We start from the raw sequence: 25,599 nt of genomic DNA, 5'->3' as shown, positions 1-25,599 counted from the left end.
AGACAGTGATGTATTGATGGATGCTCGCTCTCTCTCTCTCTCTGGGTCAAAAACAGTCATACACACAGATACACACATTAAATGTAGGGGATGACCTTAACCTGAGCCCACACGCACACGCACACACAAAGGCCAGACGGGGTGTGGCCTTCTTCTTCTCCACAGGGAAAGAAAAAATCAACATGCACACACACACACACACACACACACACACAGTAGAGGAGAATGCAGGGCGAAAACATCATGTGACGAGCATCATTCCTCGTATCACTGTGTGAATGTATCACTCTCATTAATCACAGAAACACAGAGAACAATTGTAATGCATCATGGGAAGTAAAATATGTGATATGACAAGAGTTCAAAACAGAGTTCATGGAGAGTTTCAGTACACACACACAAACACACAAGCAGAGGCATGCACGTGTTCTTCTTTTGTGAATACACATAATTGTTAATTTACACAAACATATAGACAACCCACCAAAAACAAAAAGAAAGAGAAAACTCTGATCTTTTTTTTAAATGCAGAAATCTGAGAATAAAGATTTAATAGGAAAGGTAGGATATAGTGAGAAATGAAAAAAAGAACAACTTCAATCATAAACACCAAGAAACAAAGAGTGGGAAAGGCAGAAGAGGGCAGGAAAGAAAAACTAAAACATAGGAAATCAAAGTAAATGACAAGGAAGAGAGTAATGGAGGGGAAAAAAACACTCGGAAAAGGAAACGACATGTTGAAGGAAATTGAATAGCAAGAAAGGGGCAGGAGTAATAAAACAAGGAAAGAGAAGAATAGAAGAAAGAAACAGAAGAAGAGAAAGGAAAGGAGTGCAGGCAGAAGTTATAACACAGGTAGAAAAGAAACAATTAGCTGTGTAATTCAAAAGTGTGAACATGATGAAAAGGAAGAACAATTCCTTTTGTTTTCGCTTCAGCAAACGAGAAAATTATTTATTTTTTGTCCCAAACCAAAAGCCTGCAGGCAGTTCCACAACACAGCTGTGACCAAGCCAGCTCCACCAATCAGCGTCTTTCATTTATAGATTAGGGCAAAGGTCAGGGTCATCAAAGGGGGTGCAGTCAACCAATCAGTGGGAGGCGGGACTCATATGCAGTCCAGAAGGTCTGACGGCTTTAACTGGGGGTTCATAACACTAAAAATGACATGTTGGCCAAATGTATCAGACCACAGCTATGATGACTGACATGCACATATATACACGCCATCAAAGATACACTCGGGCCAATGATTTGATTCAGGGCAGGAATTAATCCGTGAAATAGTAGGATGCACCTTTAGTTTTATTCTATGTGTGTGTGTGTGTGTGTGTGTGTGTGTGTGTGTGTGTGTGTGTGTGTGTGTGTGTGTGAGTGAGTGAGTGAGTGAGTGAGTGAGTGAGAGAGTTTTACACACAACCACATATTAGTCATAATAGGATGGGTGAGGAAACGGTTAAAGCATAACTAACTTCTACAGATGACTTCAGACGACGTGTCTTCACTATGACAGAAACAGCACGTTGTTCATTATTTCTCACACTCGTGGCAGTAAAGACGCTGCTTGTTAAAAGAAAGTGTTTTTTGGTTGGAGTCATAAACAAACCTGTGTGGTTTCTCACCTCCTGCTGTACACTGAACTTAAAACGGTGTAAACGAGGGGGAAGAAGATCCCAGAGTAAAGATGTTTGCAGCACCTTAATTTAGTTTTCAGCTGGTCACCACCTACTTTAAATGGAAAGTGCTTTTCTGGTCTTTTGACCGCAGATCACACCGACCCATTCACACCTATTCAAACAGTGTAGAAGAGTGTCCATCAGTGTAAGGTAATCTCTCATTTATACACACGTCTACGCCTCTCACAGAGCAGCAGGAGAAACCCACAAGGACACATCGAACATGTCGCTGCAGGAGCTGGGGATTGAACTTTCAGCCAGAGACGGCTAACTCTATCAACTGGGCCACAGCCGTCAACTCTAGGTAAAACACTACTGTACTATAAAGCATCTCGTACAACTAATTGGAAAATCCCATGATTTTTTTGTCTAAAGATGCTGTGATAAGGTTTAAGCCATGTTGATCCAATAACCAGTAGAGTACATTTAGGTGTACATATACAGTAATGTTCAGCCAAGCCTTTGACACAACTGAGGGCACCTTCAAGGTCTGGACAGGTTTAAAAGATCTCTGTTGGTCTGTTGCAAAACAAAATCTACAAGACATCAGTCTGCAGAGGTGACATGGTTCTTGATGTAAGTTTGGCTGATCGCGAAAAGAACTTCCATGAATCTTCTAGAGCTGACATCATCTGTAACACGTGCTGTTCATGCTTTACCATCCAAAGTGAAGAGTGAGAGAAGAATAGGGTTGTTGTTGTTTTTTTAACAAACGTTAAGTGGGAAGATTGTTGTGATGGAGAGGGAAACATTTGTAAGTTAGCAGCAGATGTGTTTTTAAAAAAACTCATCTGAGGTTACACACTTTGGGAAAGGATGAAAGAATGAGTTCACGGAGTCAAGCAGCCAAAATGACTTTCCTCTGCAGAGTGTCTGTGGAGGATAGAAGGAGTGCTCCTCATACTCCTCCTTCTAAAGGAATTAATGTGTTTTTGGGCATCTTATCAGTACACATGAGGCTTCTTAATCCTTTGGAGAGTCGTCGGTTAGTCCAACAGGGAGGAGACCCTTGGGCAAACGAAGAACACGCCTATAATAATGTATATATATGTATTATTATCTTAGGCGTGTTCTATGTTTCGTATATCTCATCTGGCTTCTGAGTGAACTTGGGAACTTCGAGGAGGAGATGGAAAATATTGCTGAGGGACTCTGATAGAAACAAAGGTAATGGGAAGGCAAACAGAGAAGAGAAGTCAACATCATAAAGGAGATAAAGGAGAAGAAGAAGAAAGCAGAGAAAATAAGCTTATAGATGAAGAATAATGAGAGGTTAAACTAAAACCAAGCTGGACCTCTTAAGGGCATTTTAAATTCTTCTTTAAGTGATGTATAGAGATGTGTCATTATGTGGTGGTCTTGCAATGTTTCATTTTAAATGACTTTATCAAGACACGAGCGTTATCGCGGGTAACACACATCATATATTGTGCGATCTCATGAGTTATCCGGTGATTCCCACTCTTACTTGTCAATACTATCAAAAATGAAAAGATCCATCGCAGAATAACTCTCGTTTCCACTTAGCTTTGAGGATAAAATAAATCCAGGTGAGAGTGACACACTGACACAAAAATGTCCTCTGTCCAACAGGAGAGTCAGAGGGAGGGAGAGGAGGAGGATAAGGAGAGCCAAGACTGTAGGCTCTGTGTGTCTGTTAGTGGAAACAGATGTTTGATATGTTCGGCCTGTCTAACCCCTACACACACAGACACACACACACACGGACCTCTGTTCAGTCTCCCATGTCTGTGGTGTGTTTCCACATCCAAGCCAGTTGGGTCCATACACGGCGGATCGCATGACATTAACCAAACACGCACAAACACACACACACACACACACACACACACACACACACACACACACACACACACACACACACACACACACACACACACACACACACACACACACACACACACACACACACACACACACACACACACACACACACACACACACACACACACACACACACACACGATCATATAACCTTATCAAAATACACAATTCAAGTTTCACAATTCCAGGATTCCAGCATTCCTGATCTCCCACTAGAGGAGCAGAGAGGCCACATTATTACCCTATTGTGTGTGTGTGTGTGTGTGTGTGTGAGGGTTGGGGGCCGTATTATTTGCTTCATTGTTTACTCAGCTATTAATCATTATTCTCTGTAGTTAAATGTACTGTAAACAGTACAGTTTCAGTCATTCACTGAGCCCGTATTGGGAGCTTCTCTGTGTTTATGTAAAAAAAATGTATATAGCATTGCTTCACTTGTGTCGAAGTGAGCTAAAAAAATATGTATTTGTTCTTAGTTCATGGACCCTGACCTCTACTACATCAACTGAATTGTATCGTTATCCTTGATTTAACTTGAAGAATGTTATATCGATAATTCATCTGTACTTTTCTGTGCTGTAGACCCACATAGAAGTACAACAATCTTTTTTTATTTCAAATAAACATCATACATGGACCTCTTGTTACACAAAACAAGATCAGGTGACATCTCATAGACTAAAGGTAATGTGCATATTGGCAAAGATTTGACGAGATGATGTGTATTATTCAAATTTAAATTTCCAGAGAGGACGCAAAACTGAAACAACACTGAAATCAAACTTTATGGTCAACATGGACGTGCGTTCCAAAGATTTGTGATTGACAAGACTTCATCCAAAGTTCATGAAAAAGCTCGGTTTAAATAATGAGTCAGATACATATTACATTTTGATTGAAAATTGAAAGGAAGTTCAATCTAAATGTCAGACATATAGCAGCACATGTTGGCTGACGTGAACAGTGACGGAGGGGATCGTTGTTGTTGTGACTTAAAGTAAGAACAAGCTGCATTCTTGGTTTCTTTGATGGTTTAAAAAAAGAAGTATGTCCATGTTTAGTATAATATATGTGAAGAAGGGCTGTCAGAGTGGATCTGCTTTAGCAGAAAGGTTTGGAGAGGATTTAGAGATTTTCAGCTTCATCAAAACAACTTCAGTCCCAACAGAACTATAATTTAGGCAAACCCTTAAAATGTGTTAAATGACTGAAAATGAGCTGAAATTGCTCCTGATGAGCAGGATGGTGAACAGAACCTTAGAAAAAAGAGCCGCATCATGTTTCTGCTGCTAAGCAGAGAAATTCTACATCCTGCAGACAGACAGCAGGAGACTGACGTCTCCTTACAACCAATCACGGGCCACAATACTGAGTCTGTCAGACCATCACCCAGTCACACTGACCTCTGTCATCATGTGAAATATGAGAGCAGAGTGTAAGTGAATGGATGTGAATGAGACACAGAGAAACTGCTGCAGCCAAAATCAGACACACACAGGACTATTGAGAACACACTGACTGGCTGACTGATTATCAGCCTGTTTAACTGACTGAGGCTGTATGTTTTCTCAGACAGAAATGTTTCTGAACGTATTTAAACAGTCAGGTCTCAGGGATTCAGAAGTATTTATTTGAATTGCCCCCATAAGAGTGTGTGAGGTCTCTGATTGCTAAACTTTCATTTTCGTCCCCTGATCCAGAACTTTTCAGGCAGGGAGACGAGACACCTCTTCAAAACGAAGAGAACAACTTCATGAGCACTTATGCACTTCATGGTATTGATACTTCTGATTATGTTGACGAGGATGATAAGACAAAATCTTTATCTGTACACCCTGTGCATGGCCTGTGATCGTGTTGTACTTGCTCACAGATGTACGCTGCATTGGACAAAAAGTTTCTGCTAAATAAAGACGTAACAAGGACATATAAATATATATCTGACTGGACATTATAAATCACCTAAGGTCAGTCAAATGCTAGAAAGCACACAAATCCAACTTGCATTTGTTCACATGAGACAAATTAAAAGTTATCTCAAGTTAACAATGTCCTTCCTTTTCAAAAAGTTATAACGCAAAGCATTAATAAAACAAAATGATTACTTATAAATACAGAGACAGATACTGTCTGGGGATTTAGCCTCATACTAATACTATTACATATTATATATATATATATAAAAATCATGACTTCACTTGTGAAAAAACCGACCCCTTTCTGTTTGGACGTAACTAACTACTCAGAGTCAGATAATGGCACTTCGCTCGTCTCTGGTACACACTGCTTTTACTTGATAATATTTCTATTGAGTTAAACTTAAAGAACTGACAGTTCACGGGTAACGTCTGCAGTAATCATGGGATTTCAAAGACCTAAGGATGTTTATGTCCGATGAAAAAAAAAAAAGATATTCAATGAATGGTGTGAAGCAATTCATCTTCAAATGTGTTTCATGTCTGTCTGTTCACTTTGTAAGCGTGTAAATAACCCATGAGTCCTATGTGTTTAAAGTGAATTGACTTCCTTCTCCTCATGATGTCACATAAAGTTAGAATAACCATGATTCTAATAAAAGGACTGCACCAAACAAAAGGACCTGGGCTCAAGTTTAATCCCAAACAGCAGTCTCTCTGACCTGCCAGGAGTTGACACTGAAACACTGCTGCAGCCTGTTTTTGTTTTTCACTGATTACAACGTTGTATGTTTATATCCTTGAGAAAAAGACACTTTGAAAAGATGACTCTACCGAACAATCTGATGCATTCACACACCCACGACACACGCACACTCAAGTTTCCTGAACAGTCAAAGCTCAAATCTGAACGTCTCATCTGCCCAGGCCGAACATTTCAGATCATCTCATTTTAAAATCTAATACTTGAATTCAATCTCAAAGGACCGAACACATAACTGGTAAATGTATGTGTGCTGGAGTGTGCATGTGTTTTGGTGCCCTGCCGTTTCCTTCCCTCTCTGACACTTTCATAAAGACTCCATGGCCGCCTCCTTCCTCCGCCTTTCCCTTCATGCTGCTGTTTTCTGAACTCATCAGCACACAAACAGCTTTTCAGCATCGCTGTCGGAGAGGAAACATGGGCTGACTTACAGATCTGTCTCTTTCTTTCTGCTGTCAGCCAGCAGGAAACTAACTGCTGTCCATATAAATCAGCTTTTCTTCATTACAGTGTCTGTGTTAACTTCACTTGCAGAGGCTACTCGCTGCTGAATGACTTACATTTCTGTGTGTGTGTCACTGTAACGCTAATGAAACAGTGTCAGAGCGTTATAGACATATATCATAATCTAATAAATCCTTTCCTGTTTCACAGAGTTCATTTGTACGCCACGATCATGAGGAAGGCCCGTCAGCGTTCGGAGACTTTTTTGAGTAAAGCACCTGTTGGGTCGGGAAAGTGTCTCGATAAGGCCGTTGATATATTTACCCAAAAAATAAATTCACACAGTGTGCATGCATGAACATTGGCAGCTTAGCAGGACAGCTCTACGAGGGAGAGAGTTATCAGACAAATATCTGATTAAGAAGCAAATGAAGACACTAATGACATCACATTCCTTTCTAACATAATTAGGAAGTCTTCTTGGATATCAGTATTTAAAAGACTCGTGACCGGAGAGGAAGACTACACCGTTTTTTTTGTTGCACTTTGAGCTGCTACGACGTTTACTCTGACCGCACTTTGCATGGGTCAAGGATTGTTCCTGTTTCAAGCTGGCTGTCTTAAGTCTGGAGAAATATATGCATATGCAGAACACAACAATTTAAAAAAAAAAAAAAAACATTTTAGTACTCTGCACAATAAACAGCATCTTTGTTGTTACAGTGATAAGACCACACACACACAAGGATTTCCTAAAATGTGAAAAAATTAAAATCACATATTTTGCATTTACACTGAGCGTGTAGACATTTAACGACTCAGATGAAACCCTATCTAGTCAATACCCTCAAACTGGTTGATGTCAGGTTGATGACGTCCTACTGTAGGTTAGAAGAGAGGTGGTTCAGGAATATGTGGAGACAAAGTTTTCCAAACACAGGAAACATAAAAAGAATCAAAAAGAATGGAAGTTAGGAAGTTGTAAATATGTTTCCATATGTTATTACAAGTCTTCACAATATTGTAGATTTCTGTATATTGTGCAGCACTCTCTTTGACGTTTATTATCTGTTGAAGCCAAAAACATAGATGGAAACATCATTAGACTTGTTCATGACAAGAGTCAGACGAGGCTTTTCTGTTTCCCTCGTTAGACACTCAGAACCTGAGGAGCAAGTGAGCCAATGCGGTACAATTTATCTAGCTGTAGTCATAAACAAGACTTCAACACATGATATCAGCAGTGGGCAGTTTTTGTTTAGTTTGTACGTAATGTTAAATAGACAACTCTGTTGTGTAACTGCTTCTGTGAGTAGGGGAAAATAACATCTCAGACACACTGCTTTTTAATCAACAGACAACTAACAGTTTGTGGATAGGAGTTCAGTAAACCACATGGAAACCTAATAATAAACAGTTTTAACTGCAGATGTGATCTCAGCGGCTTGTGGTTTGAGTGAACCTCTCCTTTTCTTAAAATAACTAATCAAATAGATTCACCCAATACAGCTGAAACACGCCCTCAAACAAACTGATTTCATTCATTTATTTTTAGTTTTTGACTTTATGACGTGTTTCTGTCTTTTGGCATGGACTTGCTCCGCCCCCCTCTCTGCTGCCGTGAGCATGCTCAGTAGCGCATTTCAATCAAAGAAAGGCTCCTTTCATGCTGCAGATCTGTGTGTGGACCAAGACGCAGAAGTAGAAGTGATATCACATGCGCGTACACACACACACACACACACACACACACAGAGTGGTTTCCATGTTCTTTCTCAGACGGTCACACACACTCAGTATGAAAACACACACTCCTTCCTCTAACACTCACTCATGTCACCTTCGCCTCAGAAACTTAACAATAACTCTATTCTCTCTTTCTCCCTCTCTCTGTAACTGATACTGCTTCACCTCAGGTCAGGGTGTCTTTTTAAATTGTTACCATGTTGACAACTTTAAGGGAATTCAATGTGACCTTAAAACATCAAACGATTTTTTCATTTTTCTGTGCGCAAGATGGAAATAATGTTTCTTAAAGGACCAAATACATTCTCGATAACCGGCAGGACCTTGAAAACAACAGATAACTCAGCCCTCAGCTCAGTTTACACATTTGTGAAAGCCACACTTTTAAACAGTTTAACACAGTGATAACACACCAAAACACTGACTGGAAATTAAGCAGACTGTTCTTGCTGTTTGAAGTCTGCATTACTGTCAATAATTCATTTTAACGAGTGAGTAATCAAAATCAATTCAGCACCAAATGTTCATCCACATTATTAAGAACTACCTAAAGTACATAGTAGTCTTAAGACAAACTCAGTGTTAGACAAAAGTTGCTACAATGTGTCTTTTCCTTTGTATGTCTCCCATGTAAGATGCCTCTGGACAATTAAACTATAATATACAGAGAGGTTGTTTATTGTCTGTCTATATGTTGTGGTTGTGTACATGTTAAATGCTTTCTTAATCAGATGTGAGAGAAGAAATTCATCTCATGATTGTAGAGGCTGCAGAGGAGATCAGGCTCCTCTTGCTCAGAACTCGACACTGATGAGGGAGCATTTGGAGACGAGAAGTATTCCTCCTCTCGCCTTTGTGTGAGTTTTATCACGACCAGACAGCTGAAGCCTCCTTTTAATTTCACTAAGAGGGTGGAGGGAGGGGCGGGGAAAAACCAGGGAGCAAGGAGTGATCGGGGCAATGACAGACGCCCTGCACAGCCTCATGAAACATTGATGAGGTGGAGGAGGAGGAGAAAGAGGAGAAGAGAACAGAAAGGACAGAGGGGTGGATTAACACCTTATGGATGGACAGATAGAGACAAAAAAAAAAGGAGGGATGAAAATGTGGTTTGGACATTTTTGTGCCTTCCAGACCATGTTAGACACACCCCCTTCCCTCTGTTAATCCTCACCCCCACCTCACACACACACACACACACACACACACACACACACACACACACACACACACACACACACACACACACACACACACACACACACACACACACACACACACACACACACACACACACACACACACACACACACACACACACACACACACACACACACACACACACACACACACACACACACACAATTGAAACACACGTAGCGCTCAGGGGCTCCCAAACCACCAAGATGTCTGCTGATTGGCTGGATCAGAAGAGCACGGGAAAAGAGGGGGATGATGGGAGCACAGAGGGATGATGGTTTTGTTTTGAAAGCATGGCTGCGTGTGTTTCGCGTGATTTGATCTTACATAAAGGTTAGCGTGAGTTAACTGTCCATCAATTATTGATTTATCAGTATGTTACACCCTTAAACTGTCATAATCTATAATATGATTGTAAAAGGGATGAAGCTCCGCCCACAGCATATTTTAAAACAAAGGATTGGACGCTCCAATCTATAGGAAAGACCGACACAGACATGAACCGAATATTAGCTGTTGATTTACATCAGTAAACAAACTTTTGTGTATAGAGTTAAATAAGGGCAGTTAAGAAAAAACAACCTGGTTTTTCATGTATAATCTAAAAATGCAAATCAGGGTGTACTTTGAAAATAAATATATAAAGTCTGATCATGATCCCCCACAACCTATCCAACTTACTAACCATCTTTGTCTTATCTATATGTCATATACACTTCTATCTTTATTCAAAACTCTCTAAATCTGTATAGTTGCCTATCGTCCCTTCATCATTCATCTGTTCGTCATTCAATCCCTCTATCTTGCAATTGTCTTGTTTTTTTTTTCCATCAATCCATCCATTTATCCCTTTGAATGTTACCTATACTTTTACACAATTTTCTATCAATCATTCGATCCATGTGCACATCATCAATCTATAGCCTTTACTAATGTGTCTTTCATATTTATGGCTATCCATCCATCCATCCGTCCGTCCGTCCTTCCATCCAATTAACTGATCAGCCAATCAACCAATCCATCCATACATCCATCCAAGGGCCTCTGTCTCTCGTTATCTTTCTAAGGACTCATCACTTGATTGTTGCTGTGGAGTAATTTCATTCTAGCTATTCCAAACCCTCCTTAGTTATGTTTCTTAAACCCTCACTATGAGTAAACTACAAAGAATGTACACTATTACTAAGGTTAGCAGGCTTTGGTTTCCACCATATCAGGTCCTGAAAAAGTTCCTATGAGTATTTAGTGTGTTTTGCGCGACAACAAAGTCTGTAAAAAATAACAATTTAGCAATTATAGGCAATTATAAAAAAGCACAGAAAACCATCCGTGGCTGCAATTCTGACTGTTTTATCTGATCATTCAGTCTTTTCTGTATAAAGGTCTCCCATGAGTCTCTTCTGGAGGTAATTTGATGACTTGCTTCCTATGTAATTGCCTGATTTCAAACGGGGGACAGTCACTCAATACTCCTAACGAGAAGGAAGTGCTGCTCTATTCTTTTTCTGTCTCCACCCTCTCACATCTTAATCTCTTTGCAGTGCAATAATCACTGACTGTGTCCATATTTATTTCCCCGCTGGGAATTGAACCAACAGTCATTTAGGTTACGAGTGGCTGCTCTGAACCACCTGAGCTACATGACACAGGGGCATGAAATGATATCCTCATAAAGACACCCTAAGACACAGTTATGTGTCTGTGGTTAGCTGCTCTAAGAAGTAAAAGGCTTGAAGGGATAAAATGTTTCATTAAGACGCGTTTCTCCAAAGTTGGCACGTTTGTCTCAAAAACAAAAAGGCAAAAACACTAAACGTCAAACAATCTGTCAGGGCAAATTGAAAAGCCTGTAAATGGTGAATAGAAGTTTCAGAGTAAACTTCTGAAACCATCTTTCTGACTGAAAATTTCTAGCTATTAGCTTTAGGAATTGAACATTCACTTCAAATACCAATCTTTCCAATATGGTTTGAGTTGTAAGCTGTAAGTTGTGTTTAAAGCTGAGCGTCATTTGTGCTAACGTCTGGGTAATGTAATAATAGTACATCACCTTCTGGTATCTTTCGTATTGGATAATCCAGGAATTACTCTTTGTAACTAATGTGAAATATTTTATCTGTGACTTCATAAATATAACATGGTTTTCTTCTACACCTCAATATTAAACTATAGCTTTTATGTCTTTTTGACGTTTTCATTGATTCCAATAATAACAAGTTTACATGGCGGACCAACAAGTCAACGTTTCAATGTTAATCTTCTCCAAATACTAATTACAGTGTATCCATCTAAGGGACAACAAAAGCTGTTTCATACTTACGCAGCTGAAAAGAATCACAACAGTGTTGTACTTATGACTTTTTAAAGTCATTTCTACCTCCTATACAGTTTGTGCTGTAGTAAGTCTAGCTTTCTATTACTGCAAAACAACACTAAACACACCTAAGTCTAAGCTATAAAACAGATGGCTTAATGTTCTTTAAAGATAACAAACTAGATAACGTGCCCTTCCTCAAACAACACGGAAACTAAAGTCAAAACTCACAAGACCTTCGATCACACATTTCTATATCTACCAATCACTCCTCTGCTTTAGATCTTTTAATGAATGCTCTTATTGAATCAGACAACAGAGGTTTATTCTAAAGTTTTGCATTTACTTAATTCTCTTTTTAGCGCATGGGAAATTCTGAAGGGAACATGATATATGAACGAAAGTGTCTGAGGTGCTGACAGCCACACAAATTCACTCAAAGCCACGTTACTTCTTCCGAATCAAATTAATTAAAGCTTACGGCACCACAAACCACCTGCTGAGACCACCTTCGCTTGGCCTCGAGCCAGAGAGACACTTTTAGACATGAGGGACACCACTGAGGGGTTCTGGGAATCAAAATATCGATGAGGCTGCAAACAGTAAATCGGCTCCATTAACCTTCAGCTAAATTCAGCCTGGGTTTGTCCTTCATAAAAGTCCTGGCACTAAACCTTGTATGCTGTATATAAGCTTTAGGCATGATCTTTGATCAGGTGCAAGGTCCAGTGGATAAAGATCCTACACAGAGATTCTTAGCACTTGTGAAAACAAGGGACTCTTCATTCATTATCAAAACTAGCTTAGAGCAACAGAGAGAAGTTGATCAGTCAGAAATGCACACATTTTGAGTCAAAGAAGGATTCAAAGCCCTTTTCCTGCTCTTGGAATTTGTGCCCTTCCATATCCAGTTTTAAATCCAAAACAAGATATCAGATTGAGTTTCTAGGATTCCTGACGAATGCACAGATCATGCTCTTGATCTGCTCTTGATTACGGACTAAAGCATGCCTCATTCCCAAGAAATGTAGCATGAAAAAATGACTAACAGCCAACACCCAGGAGGCTGAAGGGTCTCTGGTCAGATCACAACTTTGTGAGGATATTTGGGTGTGTCAGTAGACGGAGAAACATTCACGTCATCTCTCAACTGAGCCCCTCGAGCTGCCAGTCAGCAAGGCACCAAATACCCAGCGAACCTGCTGACCACCTTTATTAGGTGGGACTGCATGAAGGTGGATCAGGGTGGGGCTCTGATACTAAGATAAGGTCGAAGCTGCTGAACTCATGCAAGGACAGTGATTAAAACACTGCATTGATTTAACATTTGAAACCCACTTATGATCACATTACACACATCAGGGAAACATGACAAGTTAAGATGATCTCTGGAGAGATTTGAAGCCCAGATCAACTTGTCTTAGCTCATATCAGATGTATGTGATTCTTCAAGTGATTTAATTGTTTTGGGAGCACATACAGGATGGCTTAAACAAAACGTAAGCGCCTTTTTGTCACCAGAATAAACCAGCTGCGATTTGTCTAAAAGCTTTACGTTTCTACAGAGCAGTTCTTCAGTTACAAAATGCTGCCAATGTTCTGGTGTGACTTGTTGAAGGTTTCTTGGCCGTCACTCTGGACCTCCAGAAAATATTTCTAGGAATCCAAGCTCTCCATTGTGTTTCACTCCCATTAAATCAGTTGTCAGCTGCAAGATATATATTTTGCTTTTAACATTGAATTGATCCCTAAATCAAACCACGGTCACAATCCTTTTTTGGGATATTCTTACAGTTTTCCTGAGGTATTCTTCAATCTTACCTTGAAGCTGTTTAAACCTTCCTTCCAGCTGGTTGTAGTTGAAGGCAGCCTGACCTGAGAAACCAGGGCCAGGGCTGGGACACCTGATGGGGCTGAGGCTGGGGCTCGAACCCCGGATGGGACTGCCGTGAGACGGCCCTCCTCCCGAGGACGGGGACAGAGGGTCAGCATAGTCCATGGTGGGAGAGAGAGGGCCGGGGGAAAGAGGGCCAGGGAGGCTGCTGGTGGCACTCTGAAGCTCCATGATGAAACTCCAGAGAGGGTGGTGAAAATTCTAGACGAGACGAGTCCAAAGAGGCATTTGGACTCAACGAGGAAATGTAAAAGTTTCAAGGGAGGTTCCCGTTGATTCTAATAGTCTTGATGAGAAGAAACCAGAGTTTGAGTTTGCTGCTCGAGTTTCAACAGTTTAAGGTCAAGTCCAGGAGGATCAACTTAGGCTTTCAAGAGAATGAACTTCGCAGCAGCCAAAAAGCTCCACCGAGAATAATCCAACAGGATATCCAACAGAGTCCAGTCGAAGAAAGCTCAGTAAACAAGAGCATAAAACAAGTTCCAAGAAGCACAGATGAGCTCTGAGAGGATAAAGTTAACTGAAATGATAAACCTGGGTTTCAAATGCACTCTGACTTCTTAATTGTTAGAGAAATAATCCCAGATTTAGCTGCAAATCTCAATAGAGACAAAGCAAGGGAGCAAACGAGAGCAACGGAGGGCAAGTGACATAGGAGATGAACCTCACTGTCCCTCGCTCTCTCTTTCTTGTCTCACCAGTGTTGAGGCAGAAATTGCTGGCTCAGCAGACGCACCGCGACGTAGGCGGTGGCAGCATCATGCTTCTGTTTGCTCCCCATCCATCCATCTGTCAGTGTCTTCAATTATCACACATCCCCTCCGCTCAGGAATCCACCCATCCTCCAACTGGGGAGGCAGCACAATGAAAACGTGGAGCAGAGAGCGCTGCACTGAGAGCAGGAGTGCAGGAGAAAGAGGAGGAGATGGAGGGAGGTAGGGAATGAAAGCGTGGGTTTGTCCTCCAGCATGCAGCAGCAGCAGCTGCAACGGCGGCTCACAGACACTGAAAACACCTTTCAGACAGAGGGAGAGCTGGGAGGGGGGAGGGACTGCCAGGGGGGGAGCGGCTACTCCTCCCAGCAGCCAATCACAGGCCTTGCTTTTAGAGGTGATGTCATCGACTCTTTAGCATAAGGGGCGGGCAAGAGAGAAATACAAATAGAGAGAGGGAGAGCTGATGGCTGCCTGTGATCACACTGAAGACTAAATCAGTCAGTCATGTTAAAAAGGGGTAAGATGCACTTTTAATACGTAAATCTGAGAACATGTGGGCAGAATTGAGTTTGAACCCCATTAATCCATATTTTATCCCACTTGATTGTAAAAATCCTGTAACTATGTTTACAAAAAACGTGAAGCAAATACAAAAAGAAAGATAAGGGTAGAGGAACAGGAAGGGTAGCTTTAATAATAAGCATGTTGTTCTCTTGCAGGTTAGCATTAGTCCCTAAAAATTAAATATTGAGGAAGATCTTTGGCCCGACAGCAAAATGTAAGCTTTCTTAATGTGAACGAGTCATTGTGTCCTAATGCGAGTGCAGTGTTACTGCTTTTAATAGTGTATGGTTTTAAAAAAACAGAAAAATCACGCTGCATGGTTAAAACCCTGAATGTTATTTTATAAATGAACGTTTTCAAAAACGTCTCCCTTTAGTTTCCCTTTGTTTCCTCCTGCATCCCTCCATTTAATCATGATTTCATGGTCCTTTAACAGTGAATACAAAAAGACGGGACCCGATTTATAATTTAGTCCAAAGAATCTCATTTAGCTTTTGAAACATAGATGTGACTGTTCCTTTGCTTTTATTTAGGTCAGGGTCAAATCAGACTCTTCCGTCAGTAGTCATGAGTTTAATGTTTCACCTTTAAGACGGAAACACTTCAATCAGAGCTTTTAATTTTTCACCGTTGAGCAGACATTAAAACATGTTTTGCCCCCTACTTTTAAGCTGGAGCTTAGCATCCACCCACTGAACCCCACTAAATATGACCAGGGAGTTAGTGCTTCTAACGTAAAGCTGCTTTATTCAATATGTGTATGTGTTCAAATCTCCTCCTGCCTTTGCTATAGAGAAGAGGTCACCTCTGCAGATTATCTGACTCCTGGTGAACACCTTGTAAATGATACAACTACAACTTTCGCAACTCATTTAATAAAGTTAACAGCCTGCAATACTCAATTTAAAGTGATGCAATTTGGCAGCTGGCTAATCTCACTACTCTGGCATACATCATACCTACCCATACAAGCCATCCTTGACGACAGAAGAACCAACAATAAAAAGTTTAGAAAGAAAAGATGTATGTTAAAAGATTAGAAAAGTGTTATTTAAGCTCAAGTCCAATGACTATTTAAAAAGTATGTTCCATGTAAATCAATACCATGCACGACAACGTTCAGATATTTGCAAGTCATGTCCTTATCTGCAAGACATTAACAAAAAAAACTCCTTCTGTCCTTCTGTTAAAGCTTTGTGCACAAACACACTGAGAGTTCACATTTGAGAGAACAAAACTTCTGAGTGAGTACAGTGTTGCTGAAAATGTTGATTCTCTAGGGTGGAAACCAACTCTGAAGGACAAACAACAGAGAGAAGAACACAAACCACACACACACACACACACACGCAGAGGACATGTCATGTGAAAATACTCAGATCAGTTTTGTCCAATTTGTCCTGACACCGCGGCTATGCTGCTCCGTCATGCTAATAAAAGTAATGAAGAGAACATAAGACTGTGTGTGCAGAGAGGACGAGTCCTACCAAGAGGAAGCAGGGTGGAGTGTGTGTGTTTGTGTGTGTGTTTGGCTAAGGATTCTAGCATTATTGTCCCATCTCATCGCTCACACACAGACGCCCAAACATCCTGAGACTATCTGAGCTCTAATATTAGAGCCTGTTGTGGAGATGTTCTTCCTGTCTGAGCCCTGTCGGCACTTCCTGTTTGATCCTGCTGTCTATCAACAACTCTCACACACTCATACAAAACTTTACTTAACCCATCAGGAAAAGACTGCAAGTTTGGAAAGAAGGTGGAGACGCAGGAAGATTTAACTAATGAAGGCAAATCATCTTCATTTCCTAAACTGGCTGAACACACAAGCAGCTGCAAAGGGTCAAAGGTCATGACTCTGAGACAATACACGGAACAAATATTCATCTGACCCTGAAATAGTTGCAGCTCCAAGTAAAGAAAATATGTTGAGATTGTTGAGCTGAAAGGCACTAATGTCTTTACCAGCACTTGCCCACATTCACACACAACACAAACATAAAGTCAGAGGGAGGACGTGATGATCAAAGAGGATGTGTCGGAGTGTTTCCTTTATATCACAGAATGAATTAAACATGCACGAAGTCTTAGTCACCTATTGGTATTTGGAAACCCAATTTGAAGCCAAATGATGATGGTGTATTGGAAATGCTGACTTCAGTTTATTGCAGGCTAATCAGGAAGAAGTCAAAGAGGTGGAGTTGGGGAAAGATGAATATCAATCAAGCGTTTTTCAAACATGCCTATCCAACTTGGCTAGCTATTCATCGAGCTAGCATAATGATGAAAACAACACAATTATAGCAGACATTTTAAGGTAAGTAACCTGATATGGCTAAACATCTAGCCTAGCTGGCACACAGCTACAAACGCACCAGCCTGTCAGTCAAATTAGCCTAATCAGGCAAACTTCTTAATCGTGTTATAATCAAAAAGGTTGTATAAAACAAGCATTTCTGCTATTAAAATTGGTATTAAATGATGGGTTCTAACCCTAACCCTTTGGCCTTTGGATTCAACCGACATTGGACAGTCGAGGAACTGCAGTTTTTTTTACTACTGCAAGGGGGAAACTTTCTGTTAAACTTAGGGGTCTTTGTTAGCAGATATTTATAAAAGGAAGGTTAAAAATTATTATAACGTTCACTCTAACTTGAGGAAAACAAAACAGTGTCAATGAGGAGGTCATCCATTGATTCTCATAATGAATCTCAATTTGTTAAAACCATTATTCCCAAGGTGACCCGAATTATAAACAGCCATCGGGTCAGAGATCAATGGTGTGAGGTCACAGCAAACAGACAACAGATGGCGAACATGTTTCTGCAGCTGACAGAAACAGTCAGGATCATTCTTTATGTTCTGTGTACAATCTGTACATGACAATGCGTCCTGTGCTGCCTGCATGCTGAGCGTCACGCCGTGTTTCCTGAAGTCATCTGGTTTCCTCGTGGCTCAGCCCCTCGGGCCGGCCCCGCCAACGAACCAAACTCACCATTCATTCAACCCGAGCAGAGTCAGACCGCTGGATCTGCTCGCAATCCACAGCAGACGCCTCAGGGACCAAACTGATACACGGCTAGGTCGCTTTACTGGGTCAAAAGCTGCTGCTAATAAAAAACAAGGTTTTTTTTCCATCAAGATTTGTTTATCTGAAAGTAACTGAAGCCAACCAGTGACAACATCTTACAACAAACTGTGTGTTTTCAGGGTTCAAACTTGTGTCACTGCAGTGGTGAATTTCACACCGACATGCAGACTCACCCTCCTGACCACACAAAGACATTCCTGTGAGGTCAGAGCAGCAAACAACGGAGCCAACGTTGGCCAGTCAGACTCATTATAGGTGGTCAGGGACTTTCTCCTGTACACTGTAGGAAGGGAGCTGCTTTAAAAAAATAAAAAAAATTGTCTGAACAAACGTTGCATTTCCCAGGTTACTTTATTTATATTGGAATATTGTTTGTTTACTTTTCATTATTTCTTTTGTACTAATATTATTACCTAATAGGACAATAGCATTTTTGTGTAAGTAACTTCAGCTGCTGTGACACTTCATTTTTAAAAAAGGAATTTTAAAAATAAAGCTCAATTAGTCACATCTCAGGTTCCTGACTTTTCTTCAGAAAGAAAAAAGGAACACATGAAAAAAACTACAAAGATAACCAAAAAGAAGAAGAAGAAGAAGAAGAAATCGTCTTTTCTGAAGCAGGAAAATAAGCTAGCTGAAAGAGGGAAATGACCCGTGTCGAAGAAATACAAAAAGAAAAGCTGGTTGGGAAAAAAGAACATTTAGTCAAGATAGGAATGTAAAAGAGGACTTTCACTTTCTCTGATGTTTTTTGTTTTTTTTTAAACCACCAACACATTTAAAAAAAGAGACACACCAACATTCCCAGCATACCACCATCTGGTCCTCTGAACAGGATGTGAGACACTCACACACACTACTCTCCCTGTGTGTGTGTGTGTGTGTGTGTGTGTTTCTCTCTGTGGGTAACCTGGACTATTCCTGGTTCTAATTATTGAGCGGCTGACTGAGTCGCCGTGACTTTAAAAGTCAAAATGTTGCTGTTATTGATTTATACACTCTAATTTAAAAATATAATACTAATGATACACTTAATTACACACGATTAATCTCCATTCAAGCCACTGGTTTCTGGTACATTCCGGGAAATTAGCAGCAGTTGTTATGTGTGTTATAAAAAGCTTAAAGCTCCTGTGATGAACTTTCAGGTTGGCTGCTTTTTTCCACGCAAAGTAAAAGTAAAATCCTTTTGTTGATGGTTTAGTTTGCATTTCTAGTTATTAAACAGGCGTCATTATTCATTTTAGTTTGGTCCATAACAAGCAAAAAAGTCCACACAGAATCTTTCAACAACTAAATATTAGAATAGCTTAAACAAGATGAAAGACAGAAAACCTGAAAGCAGACTTAAAAAAAAAAAAGAAAAAAAAAGTTAATTCTTGACAATGACATGACCACAAATGTAAAAATAATAGTTGAAGGTGTAAACTGATGGGAGTATTTCTGACTCCCACTTTCAGTCGTGGTCTTTGGCAGTCTCTACAGTAGGCTTGAGTCAGACTAACTTTTAGTGTAGCTCTGTCTTGTACATAGGCTTTTGTTCAAATTACACAAGTGTACAAAAAAACTGATTTGATGATAGATTTAGCTGTCACGCCTACAAATCTGCCTCATATCAAATCAGTATTGGAAACATGTTGGTGTGATTGATAGGAGAAGCCGGCCTTCACAGCCTTTTCCTCCTCCCACTAAACATCCCGTCCTGGTTATTCTGAGCTGCTCTGAACACTGAAAATGAGCCAAGTTACCAGAAAGAGCTCAGGGTCACAAGAGGCCCGATCGAACACTGTCAGGACGGGTACGTCTTACTAACAGATGACTTAATACTGAAAATCAAAGGAAAAAAGACCAAACACATCAAACTCTGTGCTAAAACAACATACTGCAAATAACATACAGAATCATTTGGACTGCATGTAAAGATAGATGTCTGTGGTGTGACCTTCTATGACTGCAGTTTGATTTGTCATAATTTTAATGACATTCACGTCTAAACGACACCCACACAGAAAACACACACACACACACACACACACACACACACACACACACACACACACACACACACACACACACACACACACACACACACACACACACACACACACACACACACACACACACACACACACACACACACACACACACACACACACACACACACACACACACACACACACACACACACACCTTCTGTCTCTGCCTTCAGTGTAAGCAGATCTGTCTGCGTTTCCATGGTGACCAATGGTTTTGTGTTTCCCAGCATACAGTATCATATGGAGGCGTAACACACTTGGCTTTAACAACACATGTACACACAAATGCACACACACAGACACACACACAGGTTGTCGGTCTCAGCATCAGTTTTCAGGTGAACTCATGACGGTTTGAATGACTGAAACTCTGCACTTCAGTCAGTGTTTGGACCTGCTCACAAATAAAGCAAATAAACTCTTTTTTTAATCACTTATTGATTATTTTCCTCTTTTTTTATAAATTGTATTAAGTATCAAAAGTGTTAATTGATGAAATCCTTAAATGTCTTGTTTTGTCCACTTTATAACTGTGAATACAAATCGATCTGGTATTCAAATGATTTACAGCAGAGACAAAGAAGACGACTATTTGTAATGAAAAGAGAGAGGACAAGGACACTCGCACACACACACACACACAGACACGCGCACACACACACACACACACAGACGCACACAGACCCTGTATCACATACAGTGCTGATTCAATGTCATCACCCCACACATCCTCCAGCCTGCTGAGCTCAGCAGCAACAGGAAGAGGGTGCAAAGAGGAGGAAAGAGAAGAAGAACTCAGACTGCTCAATCAGACGTGGTTCATGCTGACAACATCAGAGAGCGAGAGGCTGATAGTCAACGACACACCCCTAAATAAAAGCTAGAAACAGAAAAAAAAAGAGAGAATATGTTCTTTATTTGGTACGCATGCAAAACCTTTTAAACTTTTACTGTGACTCCTGCCTTTAAAAGCTTACAATCAATTTTAGTAAACATGTAGCTTCAATGATGTGTCTGAATCCATCCTGCTTACATGCACGAGGCATTAAGAATCCTCCAGTACAACAACAGTCACTATGATCTATGATTTTATCACAGAAACTTCATCGCCAAAGTGTCAACAAACCCTGAACATTAAAGCACTGAAGGTCCTATAAAGCTGACACGCTGACAGTGTGTTCTCAAAAACCTGACTCGCATGCTCTCTAGTGCAAATGAGAGATGTTCATGATTAATCAATTAATCACAGTTAAGAATTAAATCGTATTATCCATCAATCTGTTTTGTTTACAATTTCACCTGCCGTCACATGTAATACCATTTTATACGGGTGTAAAGAGTGTGTCCTTCATCTTTGCAAATTACAAAAAAATGACTGTTAAGATTAAAAGGAAGAGGTGGTACCAAGAAAAGTGAGGCAAAAATTAAGCGGTCACTCGAGTGTTTTCTGCAGTGTCGCAAGCGACACTTAACTATTGTGCTGCTATGATGATTTCAATAAAACAAAGTGAGAAAAAGACGTGTTTTTTGTATAACTCAAGAATTGATTGTTAATGTGTTCAACTATAGATTAACAAAACTGACTGAAATGTGCTACCCATGTACAGCCAAACACAAGTTTCAATGCACATGATCTATTCAAAAAGTATGATCAAGGTAATATTTCATTAAATATCACAACGGATTCTTTCTTCCTACAGCTGAACTACCGCATAAGAAAACATTTGCTCCGCCCCCTTACATTTACAAACCCACTCTGATACACACACACCATCAACCTTCTTGTGCATATTTAACACTGGTGTGAATTATTTAGTGAAGTGGGACACTACTGAAGCAGTCGGCCATCAGGGTAAAAACAGCATGTGGAGTGCGAGGTAGAGTTACTGTGAGACACAAGCTGACACACTTACACATCAAGGCATGCAAGTGCATATAATCTGCACTATGAAGACCACAATCATAAAAACTCTTCATTGTTTAGTTGAGAACAAAACATGAATATTAATAGTATTACATAACTTTATGACAGTGTTATTAAGGAACAGAAACTTGACAGCAGATGATCATCTTATAACACATAAACTAAGTTCTAAATATTCAACAAGTAAAATTTGAATTAAAAAAAGAAAACTTTTTTACAATGAATGATTCTTATTAGTTTTAGACTTAATTGAATAATTTCTTAAATCATTATAAATATGAATGATACAGCAAATAAATCATATGATGCTTTTATGTTCTTTTTCAATATATAAAAACAATAAACGCAGAGTATTTCTATGGGGTCCTTGACTTGAGGGCAGTCAGAGGTCTGACCAACATCTCTTTACACTTTAATGAGTGTGAGTGTAAAATCAAGGCTGTTGATGTAATCAGGTTCCCAGACACGAGCAGTGAAAAGAGTAACAGGAGCCAGAGGTGTTTAAAGTCCTCTAGGCTGAAGCTCGTTAATAAGCCTCGTTAGCACTCGTTAACTCGGATTATTAACAGGTGTGATGGAGTGGGAACGGTCTGCAGGGCGTTAGCCTCAAAAATGAAGCTAACATCTGGAAGGAGGACAAATCAGTATGTTTTCCAAACCAGACTATTCACGACCTTATAAACACAAATTCAAGATGACAGATGGAAGCAAAGCTGTGTGCCAACTTTCATTTTCATTCTCTATCGTGATGTTTACTGTTTCAAGAAGGAGAAATGTAATGTAGCTTGTGTTTTGAGGGTTCATTGTTTGCTGTGTTGACACTAACTGTATGACCTCATGGCTTATGAAACCTTCAGACTCTCACGACACAAAAACACACAGGATGAAGACAACCCAAAGAAACAACTACTCACAACCGTACGTCACAAGTCTAAGGTTCAACTTATCCAGGCTTCTATGAAAAACACGTGTTAGTTGTTGTTGATGTAGCTCTGTTTATTTGTCCTTATCCTTTTCTCTCTCTCTGTCTGTGTGTCTGGCCCACCTTCTCAGCCCGACAGTCACGGCAGATGGCTGTTCACAGAGGAGTCTGAGTGTCCTTGAGGTTTCAGCTTGTTGAAAGGAAGTTTGCCCTTGCCATACACTTGTTACACATTTAGCCAAATGCTGCTAATGGTGGATTAATGTTGTGTCTCTGTAAATAACTAAAGACTGCTGACACTTTTTTTCTCATGACCTGAGACAACAATTTTTTTTTTTGATTTCTTTTTTGCTACACTAATAAAAATGTTTTGACTGATTAAATGATCCTGATACCATAATCCAGATTTGGTTCTTTCCAATTGAGGACTATAAATTCCCTCTCTGAGTCATCAATAATAAAATCATGTATAGCGATCTTCTTCCATTTCCTCTATCTCAAACATCTGTTTGACACAAGTCTTTATATCTTTGTGATCTGAGTCATTGTGGAAATGATTAACAAAGTACTGACACTAAAGATGTAAATGCCTTTAAGGTAAACTCAAATGTTCTCACTGCTGGAAACAGATTTTCTTTCTTTCTCCGATTTAACAGTGCAATACTATTTAAAAAAAAAATGTCTACAGTTGGCCACACTATGAAATACCCGTTTTCTTCTGCTATCCTGCTTTGCTGCTGTAACACTGTAAATGTCTCCGCTCGCTAGATGAATAAAGGATTATCTTATCTTATGACATCACCAAGGTTCCCAGTGCATGCTGGGAGTCAACCCAACACACCTGACCTCTGATGTTTTTGAACTTTAAACATAAAGCATCAAATTTAAAATTCTAAAATGTCAATTTAGGGCTAAATGAACCTATGATTAAAAATGTAGTTGTTAAACATCTTTATTTGACTTGATGATAGAAGCAGATTACAGCCTGATGAAAGCCATTACCTCAAGTCTATCGAATTATTCCAAGGAAAACCAACAGACACCAAAAATCTGTACAAGTCAGCTCAGAGGAATCTCTAACCATTGTGAGAGACGAGAGAGCAACCTGAAATTCAAACATCCATGCTTCAGTCTTCTTACCTGCAAGGGCTTTGATGCGCGAGCGCTCAAACAGACGGGCCGAGCTGTTCTCGTTGTCCCAGTCGTCGGCGTCCCAGCGGTTGTTGACGCCATCGCTGAACTGCTGCTGGATCTCCATGTGTTCAAACTCCGCCGCCACCGACGTCATCTTGACCTGGCTGCGACTACGCCCCCACCGCCGTCGCTGCTGCTGCCCCCAAGTCCTTCCACCTGCTGCCTGCTGCCGTTGGCGACAGGACCCTCAAACACACACCCTCACACACTCTCAGACCGGCTCTGAATAGCAGGCCGAGAAGCTCGTCCAAAACCTGCATAGATTCAAACACAAGGAGAGCAGAGTTAGAGGAATGCCTGTGAATTCTAGCTCAAACATTATTCATCATTTTATAGAATCCTTACTGGAAGCAAACATTAATCATCCTATACCATTCAGTCTCTTTTCAGTTTAAAACACTGACTTGTTTGACTTGCTCATAGTGATGCTTTTTGAGCTAAAAACAGGTCAATGTTCTTTCTCATTAAAGAACACCTTAGCCCCTTAAGGTGACACCTTCACATATGACAGCACATGTTCCCTAAATACAATTCAGAACCATTATCTTGTTTGTCAGTCAGTTGAAACAAACATTTCTATTTACACAAACAAATATGAACCTCTTGATAATATAACAATCATGGTGACATGAGAAAAGCCTGTTTACAAATTCTGCATGTGAGGTACGTGTAAGCAGGTTTGCAACGGACCATCTCCATCAGACATGAGCTTCAAAGCAGAGTATTAGACACCGGCAAATAGTCAAATTCTGGGGAAAATGTTATTAGAAGGGTGATCAAGGCAGACACGTTGCTATGATATGATATAACATATAGCACAAGTTTCTCTCAAAGGACTGCAGAATAACTTCATTTGTTGAAAATAAAACCTAACGTTCTTGTGTTTAAACTTCACCCGCTGCATTGGTTATATTAAAGACGTGTTTTTGTGTACTGTTAGTTTAAGAAACTGCAAACCTGTTCAAAAACTGAAAGGACACCATGTAAACAGTTGAAGTGTTCAGGAACAGCCTGCCCTGCACGGTTGTGGACGTCACGTGACCAGCACTCTGCTCCGTTATAGGCTGCAGGTTGTTGGAGTCAGTTCCTGATCTGCATTGACATTATTCCTAAACTGACTTAATGCCGCCTCCCTCTGGTCATCATATGTTACTGCAAGATCTGACAACCAAAACACTCCCCTAAAGGAGCTGAGGCTTTAGGAGCAGAACACTTTCATTACCTTAATGTATCTATTTGAAGGTTATTCAGATTGAACAGAACATAGACAGGCAAAGATTGAATGTTGCATAACTGAATCACAGACGTTCATGTCATGCGTCATCATTCTAAATGTTCATAACACATACAGTAAAAT

General features: G+C 40.2%; 1 protein-coding gene across 2 annotated transcripts in view; it reads right to left on the bottom strand.

Moving 5' to 3' along the window:
* LOC306836367 (spectrin beta chain, non-erythrocytic 1-like) overlaps positions 1 to 24,501 on the bottom strand; it is a 74,321-nt gene extending 49,820 nt beyond the window's left edge. The window contains exon 1 of one of the 2 annotated variants that reach the window (XM_079363387.1): positions 24,189 to 24,501. In XM_079363387.1, the coding sequence (XP_079219513.1) occupies positions 24,189 to 24,336 (148 nt within the window). In that variant the 5' untranslated portion in view covers positions 24,337 to 24,501. Of the gene's footprint in view, positions 1 to 13,725; positions 14,800 to 24,188 lie in introns of those variants that run through there. The other variant, XM_079363386.1, reaches the window with a different exon arrangement.
* Positions 24,502 to 25,599: the final 1,098 nt, after the last annotated feature.

Source organism: Symphodus melops, assembly GCF_947650265.1.
Source record: "Symphodus melops genome assembly, chromosome: 15".
In the NCBI taxonomy this organism is placed as follows: Eukaryota; Metazoa; Chordata; class Actinopteri; order Labriformes; family Labridae; genus Symphodus; species Symphodus melops.
The sequence above is the reverse complement of the archived record's forward strand: the minus strand, read 5'-3'. Positions and strand labels throughout refer to the sequence as shown.